This window comes from Amborella trichopoda, chromosome 4 (assembly GCF_054954075.1).
Source record: "Amborella trichopoda isolate Santa Cruz 75 chromosome 4, AtrichopodaSantaCruz75HAP2 v2.0, whole genome shotgun sequence".
Lineage (NCBI taxonomy): Eukaryota > Viridiplantae > Streptophyta > Magnoliopsida > Amborellales > Amborellaceae > Amborella > Amborella trichopoda.
This window is the reverse complement of record NC_142339.1, coordinates 41,918,141-41,946,086: the sequence shown is the minus strand read 5'-3', so window position 1 is coordinate 41,946,086 and position 27,946 is coordinate 41,918,141. Positions and strand designations below refer to the sequence as shown.

The 27,946-nt window shown below is 34.1% G+C and overlaps 1 protein-coding gene across 42 annotated transcripts in view; it reads right to left on the bottom strand.

Moving 5' to 3' along the window:
- Window positions 1-27,731, bottom strand: part of HDA14 (histone deacetylase 14) — a 66,292-nt gene extending 38,561 nt beyond the window's left edge. For 4 of the 42 annotated variants that reach the window (XR_016053559.1, XR_016053560.1, XM_088864077.1 and 1 more), the window contains exons 1-8: window positions 27,645-27,731; window positions 26,925-27,115; window positions 25,213-25,288; window positions 24,980-25,089; window positions 16,208-16,309; window positions 15,702-15,819; window positions 15,506-15,583; window positions 14,149-14,220 (exon numbers count right to left, since the gene is read on the bottom strand). Coding sequence is in view for 40 of the 42 variants with exons in the window: in XM_088864077.1 (XP_088720203.1) it covers window positions 14,149-14,220; window positions 15,506-15,583; window positions 15,702-15,819; window positions 16,208-16,309; window positions 24,980-25,089; window positions 25,213-25,288; window positions 26,925-27,115; window positions 27,645-27,675 (778 nt within the window). In the remaining 2 variants the exon portion in view is untranslated. Of the gene's footprint in view, window positions 1-14,148; window positions 14,221-15,130; window positions 15,243-15,505; window positions 15,584-15,701; window positions 15,820-16,207; window positions 16,310-16,405; window positions 16,510-24,979; window positions 25,090-25,159; window positions 25,289-26,924; window positions 27,116-27,456 lie in introns of those variants that run through there. The other 38 variants (XM_088864038.1, XM_088864039.1, XM_088864080.1 and 35 more) reach the window with 24 other exon arrangements.
- Between the last annotated feature and the right edge of the window lie 215 nt (window positions 27,732-27,946).

Genomic DNA, 27,946 nt, shown 5'->3' with positions numbered 1-27,946 from the left:
CTATTCGGGTGGTTTGTTTTCCTATTGTTTGGAGGAAAATGTTTGTATAATTGTTTCATTCAATAATATGTGGTATCTTATCAAGATTAGCCATGCTTGGCTCTCCTTCTTTGGGTCCTAATTTTAGAGGTGAGGCTCTAATTTCGATTTTTTCCCCTAATTTTTCTCCTGTAAGTATTAAACTAGTCTCAGGGGGATGGATGGACTCAATTGTTTCTCCCTTGGAGGTTTGATATGTTTGAAAGGATTTTTCTACCATATTTACTTCAAATTTTGGGATTTTGATATTATAATCTTTGGCTATGTATTTTAGCCATTTAAAGAATTTAACAGTTGCCTTATGTTTTAACATAAATTTGTTAAATTTATAACGAAAGGCATCCCTTAATGGTTCTTTAAAATTCTTTAAAAAACCATTCTCGTATCAGTTTGTTTTCTTCAGAGTAGATGTCTTTTTTAATCCATTCTTTATCGATTACAAATTCTTCTTTTTGAATAACATTAATATCAAAATCTAGATCGAAAGGAGTTGGCTCTTGTTCTTCTATTTCAGAAGAACCTGGGGTCTCAATTCTATAAACTGGTTGCTAGACCTGGTTTGGAGTTCTATTTAGTCTTTCGATAATAGTCCTTCTATGGGAAGTTAATCTTTCATATTCTGATTGTGGGATTGAAGAAGTAGAACTTCTGGGAGGATCCTTGATACTAAGCTATTCTTAGTGTGGTCCTTCTGGAGGATGGAAACAGATTTCTATCTTTCCATCAGCATATTCTATTATTTGCTCAAGGTCTTTGTTTTCTAGAGCTTTGATTCGGGCTTCTGTTTTGCTCTGTCTAAGAGACAGTCGACATAAACGATTCACTGACTCCTTATTAGGAATAATAGAATCTAATCTCTGTAACGGGCCCATTTACTTCAATTGTTTCCCAAATTTTTCAATGGCCCTAATAGATCCAAATCTCTTGAAAGTTTTAACTTTAAATCTTAAAACTCAAGGGTTAGACATGGACCCGAGTTCACAAAACCTAGCCTTTGTTTGCCAAATATGTTATAAGGTAATGAATACCTTATGTTCAAATGCTAGACAAATGGATTCAAAAGGTCAGACAATATTTTTCCAAACCAATATGGAAAAATCAAACCTGGTCATACCCAAGTCTACAGCATGTATATACATATATATACATATATATATGGGTTAATCTACAATTCACAACTCTTCAAATTACAAAGGTTAACGTTAGAGTACGTTGTGAAGGACATATTCACTAACTGTGGTTTCATTTTTAAAAAAAATTACATTTTTATTGATATCTTGCTCATCAAGTAAAGGTATTTGTGAAAATATCACTAAAAGACAATGGGTACTTTGTCATCTTCATAAGAGGTAAAATTGAAATTTTTACTAAAAGACAAGGTGTACTCTACAAATAAAATTCTAGAACACTAACTTACAAAATACCATTATACTTTTGTAAAAATTTCAAACTTGCCCTTACTTAATGAATAAGTTACCTATTAAAATAATTTTTTAAATAAAAAGTAATGATTTTTTTATAAATACACTCATCACAACTCATTCTAATGTTGACCTTTGTAAATATATACACACACATACATACATACCTATATACATAAAGTGTAAGAGTGTGAGAAATTGATGGTTAAGGAAAAAGTCTCCTCTTTGAAATTGTTTTTAATTCTCAATAGCAAGAAACATGGGACTTCTGGGAAGCAATTTTTAAGATCTGTAAATTTAGTTGAGGTCTACTGACCCTTTTATCCCAGTATCAAATTGAGATCTATTGACATCTTATCAATTTGACAATAAGATTTGATAACAACTATGATTTAAAAGATCTTCACGAGTGCACTTCAAGTTCAATGCGACTCATTTCAGTTCAGCCAGTAGTATCTTAGGAGTGAGCATGCCAGGACAGAATTACACTTAGAATTTTGTTGAGTCAGAGGTATTTACCACTTGGAAAAAAGCAAGTTCTCTTGTGCCTCCAAATCTCAATCTAATTCTCACTAAACCTTCAAAACCAAACCCAGCCTTACGGGGATGAACTGGATGTTGGATTTTTCAAAGTTCATACTAAAAATTGACTTCAGCCAAGGGGATTAACTGAAGTGATAAATGCTTTGATTTATATCACGAGATGGCTACTCGAAACTTGCTAAAATCAATGACCTAATATTTTGTGAGGTTGGAACGTTTTGATGGCACAAATTTTAGAAGGTCGAAGTCCAAGGTTCAATTTTTGTTGAGACCTTAAAGTGGATTATGTATTGACGAAACCACGACTTTGTTGTAACAAAAACTGCCATTACAACTTTGGAATCTGCTGGTGATCAGACTATCAGTATGCAGACCACCTGTAATCAGATTGCCCAAGAAATTCAACAGTGGGGAAAAGATCAAACGGCATCTCCTGGATGCTTTGAATAATCTTATGTTTGATATCTACTTAGGAATGCTAATTCCAAAGGACCTGTGAGAAGCTCTGGAAGCAAATATAAAATGGAAGATGTCGGAAGAAAGAAGTATCTCATTAGCAGATAGTTGAATTTTAAGATTACAAAGGAGATATCAATGTTGGAACAAGTCCATGGTTTTCAAATTGTAGCAAATGAACTTGCATCAAATGGTGTTAAACTTGACGAGTCGTTCCATGTTGTTGCAATAGTAGATAAATACCACCCTCTTGGAAAGATTATAGAAATACATTGATGCGTAAGTCAGAAGATTTGAGCTTGGAACAGTTGATGACTCATTTAACAATTGAAGAGGAGACTAGACTTTAAGATCTAAAAGAGTACAAGTCACAGATGATCACCAAAGCCAATGTAATTCAAGGTCCGAAAAGAAAAACTCAAGGACAAAAAGGAAGCAAGATTAAGCAAAAGAAAAAAGATAAGAAAGCTACTAAAGCTCCAAAACCAAAGACAGCTCAAGACAAAGATAAGAAACCATATTATGCTATTCTTGCAACAAAGCAAGCCATGTACAAAAATTCTGTAGAATTCAAAAGAGGCAGCTGGCTTAAGCCAATGTAGCTAAAGAACTATTGGTAGCCATGATCTCTGAAGTAAATGTCGTTAGGGGCCACTACACGATGGCCGGACTCAGGAAGGACCAAACATATCTCTAATAATATAAACATGTTTAGGGCTTACGAAATGGTGGCGGAGGATACCGTCCTGTACAAGGGCAATTCTTCTTCCTCTAAGGTAGTTGGTAAAGGGACAATAAAGTTCGAATTTATGTCCCGCAAGGTCCTCGTCCTTCAGGACGTTTATCATGCCCCTGAAGTCTAGAGAAAGCTGGTGCTTGCATACCTTTTAAATAACGAGGGGTTTCAAACTTGTCTTTGAGTCTGACACGTTTATCTTCTCAAAGAATGATGTCTTCGAGGGATGGGATGTGCCTCTGAAGGTAGTGTTCAAAGTCAATGTACATACTGGAAAAAGGTACCTCTTCTTCTATGTATAAGATTCATTCCTTTTCTTTATGGCATGGTAGATTAGGTCGAATAAACTATCATGCTTTGAGAAAAACGAGTACTACAGACCATATTCCCAAGAACCATTGGGTTACAAAAATATTCTAATTCCTACATTTCTTGGATCGAGTTCTTCTCTACAAACAGAAGAAGATGAACTGGAAAATAATCAACAAGAAAATAATCAACAATCTCAAGAAGAGACTCAAGAATCCATAACTATATCCAGAATGAAAATAGGAGGAGATGAAGTAATCATCTTTTCACATAATAAAAATTGAAAGCGATATATGTTTGTTTTAGGAGAATTTAATTTTTTAGGACAAACCATATCATCTTGATATTTTAATTGATACAGGAGCAATAACATGTGCCGGTGGCCCAACTGCATTACCATTAGAAAAATGGGAAAAATGCATACTCCAATACATGCAACTGGTAGTGATGGTAATAATACTCAAATAGAGTATAAAGCCAAAAATGTAGCAGTTTGGTTACGAAATAAAAAACTTTCTATTCCAAAAATTCTCTGTTTTCTTTTTATGCATGGCGATTTTATTCTTGGAAATAACTTTCTTCAAAATCACTATCCAATAGATATGCATGATACCATGCTCATTGTTACCCTAAAAGGTGAGAGGTATCAATACCAATACTTGTTGAATACAAGTATAGATGTCAAATAGGATTTACACCACAAAAACATGGTGAATGTTTAAATGAAATAAAAGAACTCAATGACAATCATTGGGTTTACCAAACACCGAAAACAAAATTTTAGTGAAAATCCTTTAAAGCTATGGTCTAGAAATCCTAGATACTGTAGTTTAAAACTCTGTGATCCAAACAAGATTATCAGAGTAAAACCAATAGCCTATGCTAAAAAAGATATAGACGAATTCTCTATCCAAATAAAAGATCTTCTGGAAAAAGGACTAATAGAGCCTACTACAAGTCCACATTCTAGCCCTGTATTTATGGTAAAAAACCATAATGAAGTAAAAGAGATAAGGCCAGAATGTTAATAAATTACCAAAGATTGAAGGAAAATCTAGAGTTTGACGGATACTTGATACCTAGAAAAGATGTATTAATCCATAAAAAAAAAATAGCTAAATACTTTAGCAAATTTGACGGCAAATCAGGCTTTTGGAAAAATAATGTTGACAAAAGAGTCAAAACCCTTGACTGCTTTTAGTGCACCCTACAGCCGTTATCAATGGAAGGTCATGCCATTTGGATTATGCAATGCTCCTCAAATCTTTCAAAGACGGATGGACAAAATCTTTTCAGAACTAAAAGAATTTTGTATTCTTTATATTCAAGATGTTTTGGTATTTTCTAAAACCCTAGAGGATCATAGAGAACATCAACAAATAATATGTAATAAATTATTAGAAAATGGAATTATATTAAGTCCTAAAAAGATTGAAGTTGAAAAAACATCAATTCAATTCCTAAGAATAATCTTAGACCATAATAGAATAAGATTACAAAAACATATTATTGTCAAAATTAAGAATTTCCCTAATAAAATTGTAGAAAAAAAATATCTACAAAGTTTTTTAAGAATTCTTAATTATGGAACAAACTTTATCCCAAATCTCTCTAAAAAAAAAAAACCTTTATTAGAGAAACTCAAGAAAGATAAAGAACTCGTTTGGGATGAAAAGGACTCAGCTATAGTCAGACAGATTAAAGTAGAACATGAAATGTACCAACAATTTATTTTCCTAGAGAATGAGATAAACTAATCCTTGAAACTGATGCTTCAAATGAAAATTAGGGCGCAGTTTTAAAAGCAGTAGTAAATAAAAAACTCATATGTGGATATAATTCTAGCAAATTTAATACTACTGAGAATAATTATATCACATACGAAAAGGAATTACTAGTTGTCCTCAATGGAATAAAAATATTTCATATATATTTAGCACCAAAAAAAATTATTATCAAAACAGATAATAAAGCAGTAAGAGATTTTCTAAAAAATAGCAAAGGAGAAACAAATCCCAGAAGGATTCGTTGGTCTAATGTTATTCATAATTACAGCTTTGAAGTTGAATATATTAAAGGTACTGTTAATATTCTTGTAGATTTTTTGAGAAGGAATCCCGAATAATTTTCAGATGGACAAAGGAAAACAGTCACTCCTAAACAAGGGGAAGAAAGAAATTCCGAAACAAGGAAGAAACAGAGAGATAAATTTGGGAACGAGCTAGATACCAGAAGAATATATCAAAAGATACCCCCTCTTTACTTTTTTCAATTTGGTCAAAGCCCAAATCCTAAACCTCTATCTTACTCGGAAATAGTAAGATTAGATGAGAACTTTTCACGATAACGTTAAATTATATGCTTCCATCTAAGACTAAAGCAGTCCCAAACTTTTATCATAATCCTCATATTCCTATGGCAATCTATGAAGAACGAAATGAGGTATGGAAGAACCATATCTTAGATAATAAAGGAAAATTTCGAAAACACATGAGAAGGTTATCATACCTGATAGCAAGTCAGTTTGTGTCATTTTCAAAAATAAAATAAAAAATATTTGAATGCATTAAACAAATGGATTGGAGTGAGGAATTCACTTTTGAAAAAATAAATAGTTTTTTCAAAATATCCCGATACTTGGATAATCAATCCAGTTATTAAATATTCGAATAAATAAAACGAATTTGTTTCCACGAGAAGGCCAAATAGGTACTTCCTCCTCAAATATTTTCTAAAATCTCTGATCAAACTGATAAAGAACAATTTTTTCTGATCCCGGAGTTACTAAACAAGTACTCCAGTAATATTTACTAGTTATCAAACTCTCCCCAAATTGATGTTTTATATAAATCATGAACCTTGGAGTCAAGAGGCAATCGAATGGGATTAACTGGAAAAATGTTATTTGAGCATCTAGACTCGATGCAATTACAAAGCTTTCCAATTTTCATTAAAAGTATGATTTTTTGGTCTCCAAAACATAGAGGTTCAATTCCCAATTGTTTCATATGACCAGCACCATTGGTTGGAGAAGTAGGGAAAGATTTTTGCAGCCATACCAAATATGGTATCTTGAAGAAGCTTCAGATAATGATTTTCTATTAACTGAAGGACAAAACATGAATCATAATGAGATTTCTAATATGGATATAAGAACATATTTTAAATTTCAAAACTGAAGCTAAATCAAATAGAAATGTTGCGACTTCGATAAAAAGGAACCTTCCTTTAGATCTACTCCTAGAAACATAAGAGATTGTTGAAAGTCAAGAAAATGAAGAAGATCAAAATCCAAATAGTCCAGGAAGTTTCAGTTACGATAGTGTTGGAGAAACCAATCTTGATAACATGATGGAAAGTTAAAAAAGCATGGTGGGACCATATAGATACTTACTATACAAGTAAATTATCTGATAAAGTATCTGATAAGATTGATAGGACAGTACAACTGCAACTTTATCCAGCACACGAGTCGCACAAAGATGCTGCCGACAGTACGAACACAACACATGTTCTACTTACACTCTGCCGACAGTATGGACACAACAAGTGTTCTACTTTCACTGTACAAGATGTTGTACGAACCCCTTTTTCGTACAATTACTCAAAACTTTTACTATTCAAGATGCTCGGACGTACATTGTTCAAGATAAAGAAGAACCATTATCTTTATACTATACGACGCCTTTTCGAAGTTATATAAGGGAAGCTCATCCCTCATAAGAGGCAACGAGTCTTGGAGTATAGAGTTCTCCTTCTCTCTTCACCTCTTTAGTTTCAGTTCTTGGTTTTAGTTCGCTTTCTTTCTCAATCATGTATCAGTTGCTGTAAATACTAGTTGTTCCATAAAAGGCGATTTTATGGAACATAAATACTAACTCTAGAAGAAGATTCAAAAAACTTTAAAGCCATCAAAGAAATCATTGAATATTAGAAATAAAGATATATAAAAGAAAAAGATATAAAAATAAGAAATAATCTTATTTCTAATACGCAAAGATTATTTACTAAAGATGAAAAACTCATGTTAAGAAACAATTATCATCTAATAATCAGTTTAGATGATAGTGATGCAGAATCAGAAAAGATTGTTGCAAGCGAAATAAACGAATCAGAATTTAAAAATGAAGAGTTTGAAACAAAATACTCTAAATAAAAAGGTAAAAGAAAAATTGTAAGAACCAGATCATCCAGAATCACACCCAGGAACTAGGCATTGGACACCCGAAGAATTAGAGTAATACGTTCAAAATATCAAAAAAGAAGAATTTTTTAAGAACGAAGAAGATAAAGCTTCTCCTTCCTTTTCAAAACCCATCCCTGAGGTAAACTCTAGAAGAGATGATATACACAAACAAAATGTCAATGTAAATGGCACATCTTGAACTAAAAAAATACCTTTTGGAGAATATGGTCAAGCCATTGATGATTGGGCTCAATCCATGCCTCTAGTCTTAACAAATTACAAAACAGTTTGGTAGAGAAAAAATTTTAGACTAATTAGCAGGAACATTGAAAGGAAATACTTTGCAATTTCTTAGAAAATGGGAAGCTTCAACCAGAGGGCAAGAAGAAAAAACTAATATGCTTAGTAGAAAAAGGAAAATGGAAGACATTCAAAAAGATTTCACCAAAATCTTAAACGAAGAATTTTGTGGGCACATAGATAAGTATAAACTGCAAAATGATGCAGAATATACTTTTTAAAGATAGCGCTTTGTAACATTAAAGAATTCAAAGCTTTTGCTAAAGAATTTCAAAATTGGTACCAAATGCTGAATGAAAATAAATCAAAAGTATGGAAAAAAAAATTTTTCCATAAACTAACATCACCATGGATGAAATTTGTAACACTGAATATAGAAAATATGTCAGAAATACATCATCAAATGATACTTTGGGAAATAGAATAAGATTTGTTTTCCAAAAAATTGAAAGTAATTGCTTAGACTTAAAAGCAAAAAAGCAAGTCAAGAAAGGACTTGGAAAAAAAGATAGCAGCCGAATTCTAAAAAATAATTTTGAATTTGGTTGCTAAAATAAAAAACAAACGAAAGTTTTCTTTTGAAAAACTTCAAATGGAAGGAGAGGAATAAAAAAAAATTTCAATCGTAAAAAACAATATATATAGTCAAGAAGAATATCAACAAACCCAAAAGGAGTTGTCATTATTATATATGCAATGAAGAATGACATATTGCCCCAATTTGTACTCAAAAAGGAAAATAAGTTAAGAAAATATGATAAGAATCCTTGAAGAAAATAATTATGAAATATGTTTTGGAGAAGAAATTTCTGATAACTAACCAATTATATTCGAAGTTGAGACTGAATCAGAAAACAGGGATTTAGAATCAGAACTTGTCTTCATAATGAATGAAGAACTTATAACAGAAGTTCCTGATGAAGAGCATCCAGAAGTTCTTACATTAGGAGATGTAGTTCATGAAGAATTCACAATCGATGAGCTTAAATTAGAAAAATTAAACTCTTAAGAAAGAAGAAATATATAAACTGTCAAAGTTCCAATTTTGGAACGCTAGACACTTTGAATATCTTAGTGGTGATGCAATTGCTAAAGCCTCAGAAAATGGGTCTGTTGAAATAGCAATTTTTGACAAAACCAAAATTGCAAAACTGGTAAAGCAATATCAGAAACTCAGATATACGCATATTGCAGTAATCCTAATCGAAATAACAATGTTATTTCGACAAGGGATAGACACCCCAATATTAGTTGTTGCTTTGAACAAAAGATTTAGCGATTCTATTAAGGCAATAATAGGAGGTGTACAATCTAATCTTGTCACTGGAAGAGTTTGAATTAAAATAAAACCTAACTATTTCATCTCAGTGCAAAAAAAAAACATTCAAGATATTGTCAAAAGTTTAATCCAAACAAAAAATATTGGGATGAAAGAAAATAGTTTCAATCTTGCAATAGAATGGAAAGCAATTCATGAATTAACCAGTATGACTAAGACTTCAACAAAGAATATAGACAATAGATTTGTAGAAAACGTTGAACCTCGTAACTTTGATACAAAAATCCAACCAAGATTAATCAACTGGTGAGATCTCGAGATCCCTGCTAATTAGTTAATTGAAACCTTTACAAAAAAAACTTCCAAAAAGGAAATACAGCCTATTACTTTCCAAGCCTCTGGACACAACATATATTTTAGTGATCAACTCTTCTCAAATAATAGATTAAGCTTTGAAAAACCCAGAAATTTTATTGAAGAAAGAATATTGAGTTTCGATCAACTAGATCAAAAATCAAAAGCTACGGTAAACCAAAAACCATAGGGTTACAAAAATATTCAAATTCTTATATTTCCTAAATCTAGTTCTTCTCTACAAACAAAAGATGATGAACTGGAAAATAATCAACAATCTCAAGAAGAGACTCAACAATCCATAACTATATCCAGAATGAAAATAGGAGTAGATGAAGAAATCATCTTTTCACATAATCAAAATCGAAAGCGATATATGTTCGTTTTAGGAGAATTTAATTTTTCAGGATATAAACCATGTCATCATAATATTCTAATTGATACAGAAGGAACAACATGTGCTTGTAGCCCAACTACATTACCATTAGAAAAATGGGAAAAAATGCGTACTCCATTACATGCAACTGGTATTAATGGGAATAATAATCAGATAAGGTATAAAGCCAAAAATGTATCAGTTTGGTTAGAAAATAAAAAAAAATTTATTCCAAAAATTCTATGTTTTCCTTTTATGCATGGTGATTTTATTCTTGGAAATAACTTTCTTTAAAATCACTATCCAATAGAAATTCATGATACCGAGCACATTTTTACCCTAAAAGGTGAGAAGGCATCAATACCAATACTTGTTGAACACAAGTATAGATGTTAAATAGGATTTACGCCACAAAAACGTGGTGAATGGTTAAATGAAATAAAAGAACTCAATGAGAATCATTGGGTGTACAAACACCTAAAACCAAATTTTAGTGAAAATCCTTTAAAGCTATGGTCCATAAATCCTAGATATTGTTGTTCAAAACTCTGAGATCTAAACAAAATTATCAAAGTAAAACCAACGATGTATACTAAAAAAGATATAGACGAAATCTCTATCCAAATAAAGGAGCTTTTGGAAAAAGGACTAATAGAGCCTACTACAAGTCCACATTCTAGCACTGCATTTATGGTAAGAAACCATAATGAAGAAAAAAGAGGTAAGGCCAAAATGGTTATAAATTACCAAAGATTGAATGAAAATCTAGAGTTTGACGGATACTTGATATGTAGAAAAGAAGTATTAATCCATCAAACAAAAAATGCTAAATGCTTTAGCAAACTTGATTGCAAATAAGGGTTTTGGCAAATAATGTTGACAAAAGAGTCAAAACCCTTAACTGCTTTTAGTGCACCCTACAGCCATTATCAACAGAAGGTCATGACATTTGGTTTATGCAATGCCCCTCATATCTTTCAAAGATGGATAGACAAAATCTTTTCAGAACTGAAAGAATTTTGTGTTGTTTATATTGATAATGTTTTGGTATTTTCTAAAACCTTAGAGGGCCACAGAAAACATCAACAAATAATATGTAACAAATTCCTAGATAATGGAATTATACTAAGTCCTAAAAAGATTGAAGTTGAAAAAACATGAATTGAATTTCTAGGAACAATCTTGGACCAGAACAGAATAAGATTACAAGAACATATTGTAGATAAAAAACATCTATAAAGTTTTTTAGGAATTCTTAATTGTGGAAGAAACTTTATCCCAAATCTCTCTAAAAAAGAAAAACTTTTATTAGAGAAACTCAAGAAAGATGAATTCGTTTGGGATGAAAAGGACTCAGCTATAGTAAAACAAATTAAAGCTGAACTTGAAAATGTACCAACAGTTAATTTTCTTAGAGAAGGAGATAAATTAATCCTTGAAACTAATGCTTCAAATGAAAATTCGAGCACAGTTTTAAAAGCAGTAGTAAATAAAGAACTCATATGTGGATATAATTCTGGCAAATTTAATACTACTGAGAATAATTATATCACATATGAAAAGGAACTACTAGTTGTTCTCAATGGAATAAAAAGATTCCATATATATTTAGCACCAGAAAAATTTATTATCAAAACAGATAATAAAGCAGTACGAAATTTTCTAAAAAATAGCAAAAGGTGAAACAAATCCTAGAAGGATTCATTGGTCTAATGCTACTCATAATTACAGCTTTGAAGTTGAATATATTAAAGGTACTGATAATATTCTTGCAAACCTTTTTAGCAGGAATCCCGAATAATTTTCAGATGGACAAAGGAAAACAACCACTCCTAAACAAGGGGAAGAAAGAAATTTCTAAACAAAGAAAAAAAAAGAGAGATAAATTTGGGGACCAATCAGGTACCAAGCCAAAAGAATATTTCAAAAGATACCCCTCTTTACTTTTCTCAATTTGCTCAAGACCCAAATCCCAAACCTCTATCTTACTCAGAAATAATAAGATTAAATGAGAACTTTTCACGACTACGTGAAAATTATATGCTTCCATCAAAGACTAAACCAGTCCCAAACTTTTATCATAATCTTCATATTCCTATGGCAATCTATGAAGAACTAAATGAGGCATGGAAGAACCATCTCTTAAATAATTAAAGAAAATTTCGAAAACACATGGGAAGGTTATCAGACCTGATAGCAAGTCAGCCCGTGTCATTTTCAAAAATGAAATAAAAAATATTTGAATCCAGTAAACAAATGGATTGGAGTGAGGAATTCGCTTTTGAAAAAATAAATAGTTTTTTTGAAATATCCCGATACCTAGATAATCAATCCAGTGATTCAATATTCAAATAAATAAAATGAATTTGTTTCTACGAGAGGCCAAACAATTACTTCCTCCTGAAATATTTTCTAAAATCTCTAATGAAACTGATAAAGAACAGTTTTTTCTGATCCCTGAGTTACTAAACAAGTACTCCTATAATATTTACTATAATTATCAAACTCTCCCCAAATTGATATTTTATATAAATCATGAACCTTAGAGTCAAGAGGCAATCAAATGGGGATTAACTGGAAAAATTGTATTTGAGCATCTAGACTGGATGCAATTACAAATCTTTCCAAATTTCATTAAAAGTATGATTTTTTGGGTCTCCAAAACATGGAGCTTCAATTCCTACTGAACGTTTCATATAAACATTTTCATTGAAAAAGCTTCAGATAATGATTTTCTATCAACTGAAGGACAAAACTGGAATCATAATGAGATTTCTAATATGGATATAAAAACATATTTCAAATTTCAGAACTGAAGCTAAATTAAATTTAAATAATCGTGCCTTCAAAGTAACTAATGGAAGATGATTGTTCACAACTTATCTACCATCAAGTTACACCCGAAGTCCAAAGCAAATTATTGTGGAACAAGAATATTTCGAGAAATGTTGTGACTTCAATGAAATGGACCTTCATTAAGATCTACTCCTAGAAACAGAAGATATTGTTGAAGGTCAAGAAAATGAAGAAGATCAAAATCCAAATAGTCCTGGGAGTTTCAGTTTCGATATTGTTGGAGAAGCCAATCTTGATAACATGATGCAAAGTTGAAGAAGGATGGTGGGACCATATAGATACTTATTATACAAGTACAGTATCCGATAAAGTATCTGATAAGATTGATAGAACAATACGACTGCAACTTTATCCAGCACATGAGTCCTACAATCATGCTGCCGATAGTACGAACACAACACGTGTGCTACTTACACTTTGCCGACCGTACGGACACAACACGTGTTCTACTTTCATTGTGCAAGATGTTGTACGAACCCCTTTTTCGTACAATTATTCAAAACTTTTACTGTTCAAGATGCTCGGATGTACACTGTTCAAGATAAAGAAGAATCTTTATCTTTATACTGTGCGAAGCCTTTTCGAAGTTATATAAGGGAAGCTCATCCCTCATTAGAAGCATCGACTCTTGGAGTATTGAGTTCTCCTTCTCTCTTCACCTCTTTAGTTTCAGTTCTTGCTTTCAGTTCTCTTTCTTTCTCAATCAGTTATCAGTTGCTGTAAATACCAATTGCTGTTTCAGTTTCTGTAAATGGGTTGTATCAGTTGCTGAAAATGAATGGGTTGTATAGTTGATGTATAAGTTGCTGTAAATGTTTGACCTTTTATCAATTTGACAACAAGATCTCATAACAGCAGTGATTTTAAAGATCTTAAGATAGTGCAACTTGTAGCTCTTTGCGACTCATTTCAGTCAGGCTGGTTGTATCCTGGGAGTGAGTTTGTGGGGATCGAATTGCATCTCAAAATTAGGCCAAGTCAGGGACGTTTACCACTTCGAAAAAAGTGAGTTTCTCTCGTGCCTCCAGATCCCAATTTAGTTGTCTCCCTAGACATTCAAAACTAAACCCAACCCTTACAGGGATTATTTGGAAGTTGGAATTTTCAGAACACATACCAAAATCATTGACGATGATGGTACTAAAATCGACTCCAATTAAGGGGAGATTCAGCCAAATTTTTGTTGTAAGAGAAAAAGAATGGAATCCATAAGAATTCCAGGTCAATGCAAATTTCAATATGGGGAAAATCTCCATGCAGGTCAGTTAACCACACAATAGTCAAGAAACTTACAGTTGAAGTCGCATAGGTTGGTCCAGATCCATCTATGAACACAATACCTTCTTGGGAAGCCTTCTCCATAGCCTGCATAAATTATTCATATGAAACACGTTGTACGTGAAAAGGACGAAAAAGGAAGAACTACTAGATATTATCAACAAGATCATCATACAAAGTACGAATGAAATGCAATGAAGATGTAGGGTACATGAAGCTTGGATAGGTGTTTGTAATTAATTCCATGTCCTTAGTTTCATTTCCAATACCACATTTCGTCAAAATTGTGGACTCTTTTGATACATAATCAATAATTAGTTAAGCACGCATATTGATCAACCCCGAATAGTTGGGAAAAGGCTTTGATGATGATGATGCATATTGATCAACCCACATTGTGTATGGCCATGGAGCTTCTTCTATGAACAACTAAGTTTCGGATATAGAAATCATTGAAAACTTAGCAGGTATTTGACAAAGTAGGCGTGGGACTGCAATTACTGACAACATCCTCCCCTCATATATTTTCAAAATGTATGAATCAAGCTTAAAAGCATTTTCTAAGGGTCCTACCAACAACAATATACAATTTGTAAGGGAGTAGACATGTCCGCTGATGCAAAACTTTGTCAGATAAGAAGTTCTATAAGTTCACAAGGGGCATAATCTTCCCAATAAATTTGAAAGAGTTAACAAATCCTTGAAGCTTGCAAAAACATCTGTTTTGAAGGGAAATAATAAACCCATGTATCACATTAAAACCATTAATAAAAATCATATAAATAGAAAAAATATCATTAGAAACAAGAGGAGCCACTCCTTAAATATCGAGGAGGTCAACCCCCGAGCACACACACACACACACACACACACACAAATACACATGCATACAAACAAACACACATAAATGTTATGTTATTAAACAAGCCTAAGGTGATCTTGTCCCAGCTGGGACCTGGTTTGTTGTAAATGAGCTGTCAAGCGTAGCTTGGCTTACCTCATCGAGCTTCAAAGTACTGCCCAAGTTCGGCTCATTATGAGCCAGGATTACTCAGTTTTCCCAGCACTTGGAAAAGGAAACCACAAAGGGGTTGCATGCATTTAGGATGCTAGAACAAAACAAAAATACACAACGCATCAAATTTGAGTATGAAAACCCAACATTTGCACATGAGGAACGCATGATGCAAAACTATGAAAATCTATGAAAATGTATACAACACCTAAGCAGTGAACATCTAAGGTTGTTCAGGGAAAAAAGCCAACATGTTAAAAAGACAATTTCCAAGCGACAGTAGGCATTAACCACACAATGCCTAGTCAAAAAACAAAATCTGAAATTCAACAAAGAAACAGTGCATCAAAGTTTCACCTCCTACAAATTTGATTTGGTTTGAATTTTGAAAGTCGTAATGCACAGTGGGAAGACCCACTTCTTTATCTTCTATTTCTGAATCGGTAATCATAAAGAGGCTGTGAGACCAAGAACTGTTGGAAGCATGGTATGGCTGCAGGACTTCAAGCTTTGAAACAAAATTGTCTTGCCTCTCCTATTTAGGGTGTAATACCTTGGTAGAGTAATCCAAGTCGTAAAGATGTAGAGGATAAAAGAGGTTGGAAGAGATGGGGCAGAAGGAGCTTCCACAGATAGTGATGGGGCAGAAGGAGCTTGATAGTGAGGAAAACCTTCATCATGAAATGTTTACAAGGTATTCGTAAATATTTCTTCTTCTTTTTTTTTGGTAGTAGTTAACAAGATTCTCAAATGCTAAAAGATTCTCTAGAGTTAAATATATGACGTCTTATAAAAAAGATGCCCTTGGGCAATCACAAATTGAAATAAAAGAATAGAATAAAATATAGATGACTATGAAATAGAATATCTAATAATGTCAATTATCAATATTAGAGATTATTTCCAATGCTTCATGGAATACGAGCAGTGAAAAGCCTGCCCCAAGTTTAGTCTCTCTGAGAAGTGCAATGCTGAAACTAGAACCACAGATGCAACCAACTTCTCATTCCAAGTAGTTCCAGCTTCTACATAAGTTACTCAATAAAGGCATAACTGTACCTTCTCTAGACCATTTACATAAGTTGTTGTATGAACACTCGTAATTTCATCAAAGGAAGCAGGCCTCCAATTTGTAATTTCCAAAACGTCTCCACCACGATACTGAAAGTCAACCAAGACCATATTAAAAGTTTTCAAGCGTATATTCAGGTACCTGGGAATATACAAGCATATGCCATGAAAATATACATGCATTACCCATGTAGTGTGTTTATGAGTACAAAAAAGTGTAGGGAGTTTTGAGTCTTCAAAGGCATTTGCTGCTGTTTTTCCTTCCTTTCTTTTCATCTATTATATACAATCTGTTAACCAATCAAAGCTAATTATGATTAACATATTCCATTCATGTTATCCTAGCTACGCATACTTGCTTGAATTTATGGACGTATGTATTACCAAGTACTAGTACATGCAGTATGCTATAGGGACTAGCCAATATATATTGTCATCTTTAGCACAATTTCCTCAAACTGCTGGTGCTAATGAGGTTGACAGCTTTCCACAGTCAACACCACTTGTCATCAAGTGCCTTGAGGAGGTATAGATGAATCCCTCACCATGAGAGTGGGACCCAATGGCGTGATGCATGATACTTAAACACACGACAAGATGTAACCTTGGGCTCGAGTAGGGAATGAAAGGAGGCTATGTAGAATTCTAGGCTATAATTTCAAAAACTTCTTCCCATTCTATTATTAATGGCTGGAAATTCTACTTACAGGTACCACACATACAATAAATTCAGCTTACTACTATCTAGGATCTTTATAAACTTACTGCCAAAATAAACTTTATTCAACTGAAAACAATACTGAGAATTTAGGAATAAAAAATAAGACAAAAATAGCAACAAATAAAAAAATAAATAAAGGAAGACTTACTTTTGCCTAGGGTTATCCCTTTAGGGATTAGCACACCTCACACCCAGTTACCTGACCAATGGTTATTGAACTCTTGACCAATGGTTGTTGAACTCTCAAATCTGAATTTTGGAAGCACCTCTGAGACACCCTTGCTGAATTTTATTTGGGGGCTAACCCTTCATGAGGTCGGAGAGATGCCCAAGGTGGATGGCCAACGGACTTCGTGACCCTTGTGTGCAATTTTAGGGGCCGAGGGGATGAGGGCCAAATCCTCATCATGATCATAGTACAACATGTACATATGATAGTCGTCTTGGGAAGCGAATCCCACTGGGGATATGACATGTACCTGTGATGCAGAGATAACCCTCATGCACCAAATGCGAGAAGTGTGCAAAGATCTGTGTGACCTAGACTTGTCCCTAGGGAAACCTGTAATTCATGGACTAGGGTTGTGCATTCTCTTCACTTATGGGCTGACTTTGATAGTCCAATCATGAATACCGGCAACGAGTTGTGGGTCATGGGAACTGTTAGATCAGTTTGAGAAAGTGAGTGTAGGACATGATCGCCAGTAGAGATGTGCCTCCGTATATTCGCATTATCCTTAACATAATTGAATTCAATTCCCATCAAAATAATTTATATGCTTAATTTTATGTTATATGATTTTTAGAATATTAATATGAATTTTGATAATACCCTATATATTTTAATTTACCAAAAAGGATTGTTCAGAGAGCAAAAAATGATTTTTCCAAGTTTATAAAATTTAAAGAGAAATTAAAATTACTAAATGAATTCAAAAAATCATTTTATTAATTTTAAAATTTATTAGGGGATGTGGGGCCACAAAATTGATGGGGGCCCATCACATAGAGCCCATTAGATGGGGGAGTATGGCCCACATGGGGAGCCACATGGGTGGTATGCCCCACTTTCTTTATTCTCTCATTTTCTCTCTCTTATGAAGTAAGAAGGAAGGAGAGACAATGGTTTTGATTGATTTCAATTTTAGAAAGATTGTGATTTAATTGAAATTATATGACACTACTTGAAATCAAATGACACGTTTCCATAAATTAAATTTTCATGGGATTAGGTCAAAGAAACTAAGGGATAAGGTTCTAGCACATTCCTTTTAATCATGATGCCTGATATAAGGAATGTATGGCTAAGATCTCTTCACCACACAGGTCACCCTTGATCTACGATCAAGATTGAGTCTCCATAAGGACCGCAAATCCTAGACCCCAAACCCTAGTTTTGCACAATCAATACCTCCTATGTGGATAAGATTACACACACATATGGAATTGACCTCTCTCTCTCTCTCTCTCTCTCTCTCTCTCTCTCTCTCTCGCTCTCTCTCTCTCTCTCTCTCTCTCCCCCAAGGACAGGTATGCCACTCTCTGTCTCACCCTCTTCTCTTATGTTTTAATTTTCAATCTTACGATTTTAAATAATAATAGTAGAGGGGGCCACGCCTTAGCCATTGTTAACCCTAAGCTCCCTATCCCATTGTGCTTCATGCTCCCATGTTTTGAGTAAGGGTTTGCCTAGGCTTTTCATTCAATAGAACTCAGTGATAGACCAAGATCCGGTGCACCAATGTTGAAAGGGACCCAATGTGGGGTGTACAAAGTCCTTGGAGGTAATCCTTGGCAGTTATTCTGGCTTTTCATCTTTTTCATGCTTTCTTGTTCTCAAATCTTCTTGGATGTAATTATGTTATATGCAATGAAAGAAGTTTTGTGTGTGGCAAGCAAGTAAGAATCCTCTTCTTTCTTTATTATCTTTACTATCCGTTCTATGTAATTGAAGAAGTTTTGTGTGTAACAAGCAAGTGAGAATCCTCTTCTTTCTTTATTTTCTTTACTCCCTTTGAATCAAAGTTGTAACTCTTTATTTTTTAAAAAATTTGTTAACTTAAAAAGTTGTAATGCTTGGACACATGTAAGTGTTCCAGCCGGTATAATAAAAGAAAAAGAGAAAAATTTTAAACTACACATATTTGGCTAGATCACATAGTCCACCTTTCATTGGTATCAAAGCCAGATTTCTTACTACCACATTTCCTTTTATTTTCGGTCGTTTTCGTGTATTTTTTAGAAAGGAAGGATGCTAGCCAAGAATTTTATAGCTGAAATCTTGAAAACCAAAAGATCTGATGGAACAAATTATTCCTTGTGGAAGTGTAAGATTGGTTATGTGTTCTATGAGGAAGGTCTACATAAATTCCTCACTGAGAATCCACCCCCAGAGCTTAGAGGGAATGCATCCCAGGCCACAAGGGATACATATGCACAATGGGAGTGCAAAAAACATGCTCGCTGGACATATCCTCCTTGCGGTTATGCACGACTCCCACACTTCGAAGTATGAAACCCTAAAAACCGCTAAGGTCATGCAAGAGAAATTCAAGAAAAAATTTGTTGATCCCTTTCTCGTGAGGAAGACTCTAGCTATGAGGAAGTAAAATGACTTGAAGATGGCAAAAGGAGGAAAGATCGCAGAGCACGTGCATATCTTTCAAGCCTTGATTTGTGAATTGGAGGCAATCAACATGAAGCCCATTGAGCCCATGCAAGTGGTTCACCTCTTGAACACTCTCCCCGCCTCATGGGAGGTGTTTGTGTCATCTCTTGCTGCTCGTGAGAGTGCTCCAAAGTTGGAGGAACTCGTGACCCTGCTAAAAGCTGAACAAGAGAGGAAGAATGCTTGAGAAGCATCGACACCCAAGACTCAATGCACATGGTAAACTAATTTCAAAACAAATAAGGGAAAGGGAGAATATAATAATAACAAGAAAAATGATGAAAAGAAAAGGGGAGAGAAAATATCTGAAAATAATAAACCCAGGAAAGTAAAGAGGCAATGTTATAATTGCAGGAAAGTCAATCATATTGCTAAGTTCTGCAAGTTTAATAAGAATAATGCAAGGGCAAATAGGGAACACGCCTGTGTGCTATTCAAGAGCATGTTAACTGATCCCAAGGGTGCATCTTGGTATTTTGACTCTGGTCTACAACTCACGTGTCAAGCACAAAGATGGACACCGCAATTTTAAACCTATTGGTGACGGCAAGCAACATCTTTCTATGGGAGGAAACCAAAAGACTGAAATCTTGGGTGTTAAGCACTATGTACTTAAAATGAAGAATGGAAAAACTAGGGTCCTAAAACAAACACTTTATGCTCCAGAAATGAGAAAGTGTTTGGTTTCGGTCACTAAGTTAGCTAAGGCTAGGTATGTCACCATCTTCTCTGCTAATAAGATGATGGTCAAAAGTTATGGTGAAATTGTTATGACCGATCTCAAGGATGGCCTGTTTTCTATTGAAATGAAAGAACAACTTGCTTATGCCTCGTCTTCCACTTATGAGAATGATGCTTACTTACGGCACATGATATTAGGGCACATTAATTACAAAATTTAAAGATAGATGGTCTTTTAGAAAATTATGATGGCAGCTTAAACCAAGTCTATGAATCACGTGTGTAAGGAAAAATGGTAAAGAAATCGATCATAAAAGCGCAAAGAGCATCTAACGTTTTAGAAATCATCCAGAGTGACATATGTGGCCCCATGAATGTGGCAACCAAGTGCCACAATAAATTCTTCATCACATTTGTTGATGACCACTCGCAATATGGCCATATTTACCTATTACACTCAGCGTTCAAAGTCCTAGACTGCTTCAAAGAATATAAGGCTGAGGTAGAGAACCAAACAAATCAAAAGATAAAACTCCTAAGGACAGATAGGGGTTCCTCACAACTCTTTAGAGATATGTGTATAGAGCATGGCATAATAAACCAATATACAATGCATTCCATCTACTTTGTCTTAGTCCGGCTAATTCTAAAACCTTCAGATTCTAAAGCATCCCTCCAAAGTTCTTTGTGTTGACGTCGTTTCGGGTCTCATCGATCAAAACTATATCATCCGCAAACAACATACACCACAGTACCTCATCTTGTAGGTGCCTTGATAAGTCGTCCAAAACTAAGACAAAGAGGTATGGGCCCAACGCTGAACCCTGATGTAGACCTATAGTCACTGAAAACTCGCACGCATCTCCACTAGTTGTTCGTTAGCGCTTCCTTTTACATATCTCCCACCAAATCAATATAGTATCTGGAGACTCGTTTCTTTTCTAACACCCAGCAAATTAAATCTCAAGGTACTCCATCATAAGCTTTCTCTAGATCAATAAAGACCAAGTGAAGTTCCTTTCACTTTGTCCTAAACTTTTCAATCAGTTGCTTAAGTAAGAAAATAACCAAAATTGTTGACCTCCCTAACATAAAACCGAATTAGTTTTCTGATACACTCATTTCATGCCTTAGTCGTTACTCAATCACTCTATCCCACAACTTCATAGTATGGCTTATAAGTTTGATCCCTCGATAGTTTGTACAATTTTGTATGTCTCCTTTGTTCTTCTAAAATAGGTATCACAGCACTTTTCCTCATTTCGTCTGACATTTTTTTTGTTCTTAACAATTTGGTCAGCCAGTTAATGCTAATCTCCTCCATGCACTTACAAACCTGTATCAGATACCATCTGGTCCTAAAGGCTTTCTTTCACTTTCGATATCTCAATCCTACGAATGTATCTATGACCTCCACCCTTATTTATGCTGATGGTTCCTTCTACAACTATGTTTAACTAATAGGAGCCTATCACCTACTCTCTTGATATTAACTATTTTATCTTTTAAATCTTTGTCTATTATTATACCTACATCATGTATATTATTATTCTTTCCTATATACCAAAGTTTATACCCATCTATTTCCTTAGCTTTTTCCCCTTTCCACTTAGTTTTCTACAGACAAGCTATGTATACTCTCATTTATCTCATTGTATCCACTAACTTCACACTCTTACCTGTAAGCGTTCCTACATTCCATATGGCTAGATGAATCCTATTCTCATGGACTAGCTTCTTTACCCGCCCTCATCCAAAGTGTCGCAAAAACCCTTGCCTATTTTTCATCTCAACTGGGTGGCGCTCCAGCGCGTCACTTCTAGGGAATGCCCAAACTAACCCTTGCTTATTTCTCATTGTACCCGGGTTCCAATACAGCACGTTGCTTTCAAGGAACTCTTAACATAAACAAATAATATAGATTCAGAATTCATAAAAAGTTTTGGCAAGGTTTTACATTAGCTGCCTACCTAGTACAACCCATCTCCTTTTCCCAGGCTTGGGACAGGTTAAGGGAAAGTTTAAGGTCCTCACCCTTCTTAGACCAAGTGTGACTCTCTCTTGTAATCTTTAAATCTCTTTGTATGTGTTCCTAATGCTTAAAAAACACATTGTTAAACTGATGTTACAGCACATTGTTACATGCACTTTTGGACAAAATTTAAACAAAAAAATATTATGTTATTTCTCTCATTAATTGTACTCGCTTTCATTTTCACTAAGAAAAAAAACACATTCAAAATAATATCACCTCAACTAAGTAATATATTGAAAATAAATTTAGGAATTCTCACACAACTTGCTTTTTTTGCTAGTGTTAGAACTTGTAGGCAACTTATGAAATAGATTTGGCTTTGGTTTGATTCCAGGTATTAGAACATTGGACATCACAAATAAAGTCTCATTTTCAAGTATATACTATATACATAACAAAACAAAACTCATTTTCAGGTATGTATAAGGTATTATTTTTATGTTTTGTAAACACAAACACGAATTCCCTAGAGGACTAGAGAAACATTCTATTATTTAAAATTTATTATTAGTTAACATATCATCGGTGTCTAAGAACTCTATGGATGTCTACAAACTATACTTATCATTAGTCTTAAATTCCGAGAACCCAAAATAAATATCTTGTTTTATTAATTTTCATTATTAATAAATTAAATACTTTTACTTTCTTCATTCAACCTAGAACCTAAGTGAACCTCAAATCCAGTTTTATGGTCAATAGACCTTGATTCCAATAATTGTGGGAACAGTGATTAAGGCCACTCAACACGTCGATTTCAAAACCAAGGGAACCTTTGTTTAGGTCTTTAGGACTGTTGAGGACCTTGATTGCAATACTAGGGGAATCTTGGCTAAACGTACTCAATAGATCGACTTCAATACTAAGGGATTCTTGGTTAACTATACTCTAAAACCTCCAACGATTTGCCCTCTGAAACTTGTTTCTTGGTGATTTCTGACACGGTTCCAAGTGGTTAGGGTGCGCAATTTGAAAAAAGGTAGGAATCTTGATTCCAAATTGGTTGGAGCACGATTAGCAAAAAGTGGGAATCACGATTCGTCCAATACAAGTTGTACAGACGGCGCTTCCTACCATAGGAATCTTCTACTTGCACGCAATTTCATACTTCAATTCCTAATAGGCTTCCAAATCTCCTCCAACAACTCTGTGAGAAACCAGCTTTCTTAAAGAAATTGATGACCCTAAACAATGGAAGATGCATTATGAAAAGAGGCATCACTTTTATTGTTGGAAAAGGTAGAAATGTGAGTTGGGCACTTGGCAAGTTTAAACGTTATGCAATCAAACATGATATTACCATTAGAAGCAAACCTATATGACACTCATAGCTCATACCAGTGTACAGAAACTCCATCACAATCTAGTTCTCATGCCAAAAGAAACTAAGTTTGGCACATAATTGACATTTATAATGAAAAGATATCATGTTGGGATAACTTTTTCAATTTCTAAAATAACTATACCAGAATCTCTAGCCAGTCGAATTGCAGGTCCTATGGTATACTGTTAATGTTTTCTCTCTTATGGCCCGGTCTCAAGTTCGAACCTTGATGCCGTCACAAAACCATTTTAGCTATATTTAAAAGCTAAGTTTCTTTGAAAACTAAAAAAGTCAAGAGAGTTCACTCAGTTTTGGCTCTGTCTGAGTCAGGGATTGAGTTCAAGTTGTTCGGACCAATTCATATATTCCAATGATACCAAATACATATAACTGTGAATGTAAAGGCACTGAAGTCCAAGTTGTCATGAAAGATAGATAAAGTGAAGCTAAGAAAATCTATGCGAAGATACAAATCAAATAATACACTACGATGAACTAAGCATTAGAAAAAGAATTATTCAACTGGCAATTTGGTGATTTGGTTCCAATCCAAAAGACACTAAGCAGATGGTGATAATCGAAGATTCATTGATAGGGGATGCTCCTCTTCTTGTATCACCTTTTCTCTTGCTTAATACAGTTAACATTTTTGAAAGAAAAAGATAATCAAAGATTCATTCAAGGTTTTCGGTATGAAGTTTTGTATCCTTTATTAAGAGAAAGGCCTCTATTGACAACTTTTAATAATGTTTGAGTGGCCTATCACTTTCATAATACCATTTATGTGCTACTAGGAGCCTGTTTATTGCAACTCATTAAAAATTGCAGATTATATTGATGAAAATGCTTCTGCACTGATATTTTAATATCCTGTGATAGCTCAAATAACTGTTGAGCTTCTCTGCTGGAAGAACTCAAGAAGAAATTTCCAGTGGGTTCATTGCTCCAGCGATTCTCTTTCTAACAACACTACCAAATCATTCCTTAACTACTGAACCAGTAAGACAAAAATGTAAGTCCAATTCTTGAAACACGGTTTAGCAATAAATCGAAACTTATTCATAGTGGTAAGTTACCCATCAAATTTGTCTAGTAGAAAAAAATACTAAACTATTGTAGCATGAGTGGTAAACAAGGTGAAATATACTCATTGCATGTGAGATAATCTATCAGAATGTGAAGAATCAAAATCCATCTTCAAATCTCCAGTAAAATGAAATGCCAACACAGCTACATATGCATATCGTTCTGTTTTCTTTTTTGTGGTTTAATATGGAACCATTTATTGAAAGAGTATGTTGAATACTACATTGAAGTGTTATCCTTCACACCTTTGATGAAAGCTTCATTTTGTCAAGAGCATTTGCAATTGCTGAAAGTCTAGAATTGCATTCTGGGTGAGATTCCTGCAGAAATCCATCCACCATAACATGTAGATTTCCTAAGGCAAACGGAGTAGTAAAACCAAAAACTTGTAAGAATTCATTGGTAGATATACCTCAATTTCCTACCTAAAATTCCCAACATCCTAAAGAGATGGTAAAAAAATCAAAGCTGTGCGCACCAAGATCATGAAAAATATTAATTTGCAAAGTCCACAAGCATGGACAAAATTGTCTCCCTCCCCCACCCCCAATCCCCTAGACAAAAAAAAAACACATTAGAACCATTTTACATGGTTTAAAAATCAAAAATTTCCAACTTCTGATTTTTCTCTTGAATCCAAAGCTTTTGAAAAAAATTAAGAGATTACTTTGGCTATCCCTTGAGATTCTTTTAGGCATTAATAGGATGGTATTTGGGTGAAGATTCACCAACTAATCAATGGTTTTCAAGGGCTAAGTAGAAACCAAAATTTCTTTTGATTGTATGGTAAGTTTTTCCTTTCCTAATGCTATTTTTTGGCGGGCTCATCTTCAAGTAACAAGGATCCAGCTTGGAAATATGCCGAACCCTAAAACCATAAGAATCAAAATTGCGTCATTTGTTTCTTGAGAATTGACTATCTTCTTTCTCGTATGTCATAAACTTTTGATCATTACCTCTTTGGAGTTTAAACTTTTGGATATTTTACATGATGGAATGGATTGCTTGATTTACATATTAATTGCATTAGACATTTAAACCATTAAATGTTAGAAGTTAAAACAACAAACTCTATTACTCTTTATTAAGCTATCAGAAGGCTCAGAGTCTCAAACAGCTAATATATTGGAGATGATGAATAAATTAAAGGGTTATGTTAGGGCACTCAAACATATGAGTATTTCTTTAAGGTACTCAACATTTTTTGACACTTGATACCCTTACCCTACTATGCAGTAACTTTTTTGTTTAGGAGCATTTAAAGTAATTAATCAGTGGTAAAGTAGAAATTGTTGATAGAAAGAGAATCATTTTATTAACTATAGTAGATGATGACATCATCCACATGAGGTATAACATCACTCACATGGATCAATGATTGCTTCTTAACCATAGATCAATGCTTGCTTCTTAACCACTAGTAAAATGTCACTTGTTTCTTATAGAAATATATATCCTAACCCTCCCAATGATGAAAAATGTCGTAACTTAAAAAATTTTGTATTACATGACAAGGGGCAATGAATGTCCAAAAATGTTGAGTACATTAACAAAATACTCATATGTTTGAGTACCCTAACAAAACCCTAAATTAAAATACCCACTATCATTTAAATCACATTTCAATTTTTCTATGTATTATTATAATTTTTAAGATTTTTTAAATTTTTTAAATTTATTGACTCATCACCACATCAAACTCCCAACTGCACTGGGTCCACATCCCGCATTTCAAACCATTGCATTGATTGTATCGCCATATCGGACTCCCGACTGCATTGGGTTTCAAAAAATTGCATGAGACTCCCCAAAAAACAACACGGGGCATAAATGCAACAAAGGATGAAAAGCTTTTTTTTTTGGGTAATTAAGGATGAAAAACATTGATTTATATTAGATGCATCTGCATGGTTAAAATATGGGAAGTCTCTCCACATGCACGTCACATTCTAATCTAGAATGATTATAATCACATGAGAATTACAAATCATCTTATCAAAGAAAACAACGGAAAGTTACTAATCATGGAATTAGTATGCATTATCTTAAATCATATAAAGGAGAAAGTAGCAAAGTTGCTGGCATAAGCTGATAATGTTATGTCCGAACAAAGTAAGATGAGAAAACAAAGGGACTACCATGAAGCATTTTCAAAGATGACAAACTGTATCAAATAAGAATTCATTTTACCTGGTTATGGCCCAAGGCAGGTGCCAAACAGTACAGAACTTGTGCATCAACTAACTTAATTGCAGAAGAAAAAGAGGCATTACTTGTAGCACTGCTTGAGCATACAGTCAAACTTTTGATCAATGTAAGGTGTATCCTTTTGGATCTCTGAAACTTTAAGAACCGTACCCCAAATACAGAGTATTTATTTCCTAGAACATAGGAGAAATAAGTATTTAGTTCACAAGCATTTGACCCCATCAAAAAACAAAGATGACCTATGAAATTCAAACATCATCTCACAGAACTACATTAAACCACCAAGAAGACCTACACTAGCCAATAGAAATTCTTAAACTGATGTTTTATCCAAGTGAGACAACTTTTACTTGAGAGAAATGCTTCTTGTGTATATACTCTATAGAACTACTTGAGAATCAAAATTCGAACGTTTAAGTCAATAATGCAGCATGCTTCAGACTGCACTTGCATAACAAGGATTCAACAACCAACAAACAAAATCCAAAATTTTCCCCACAGAAAACTACCTTACCCGGCACTTGTTGATTTTGACACCCTCGGCTCAAATTTTGGAATATACCAAACAAGCATTAAACAGCAAACAAAAGTACAGAAACATTTTTCAAATGAAAGCTGCAATAAAACAAAGGCTCTCCTGCCATTTATTAAAGTTGGGTTTTTGTTTTAGGATTGAGTTGAAGAGGAAATATTATTACGTACCTGCACAGAGAGAGGAGGTTACAAGAAGCATCTTGATCAGCTCCTTTTCCTAAAGCTCTGTTAGTTACACATAATTTTATTCTTTTCTGTTCTAGAATTTGAAACAAGGGGAGAATGGGATGAGAATTCCTTAACACAGCCTGTAATGAACGAGAAATGTGAGTGGAGGAGACAGTTAGCTACCAGATAATAATATGCGCATATAAATTTGGTGGCCCCGTGGCACCATATGTTATATTTATTGATTGAGTAATGATCCTAGGACCTCCCCATCCATGTGTGCAGGAAGGATCACCATTAAG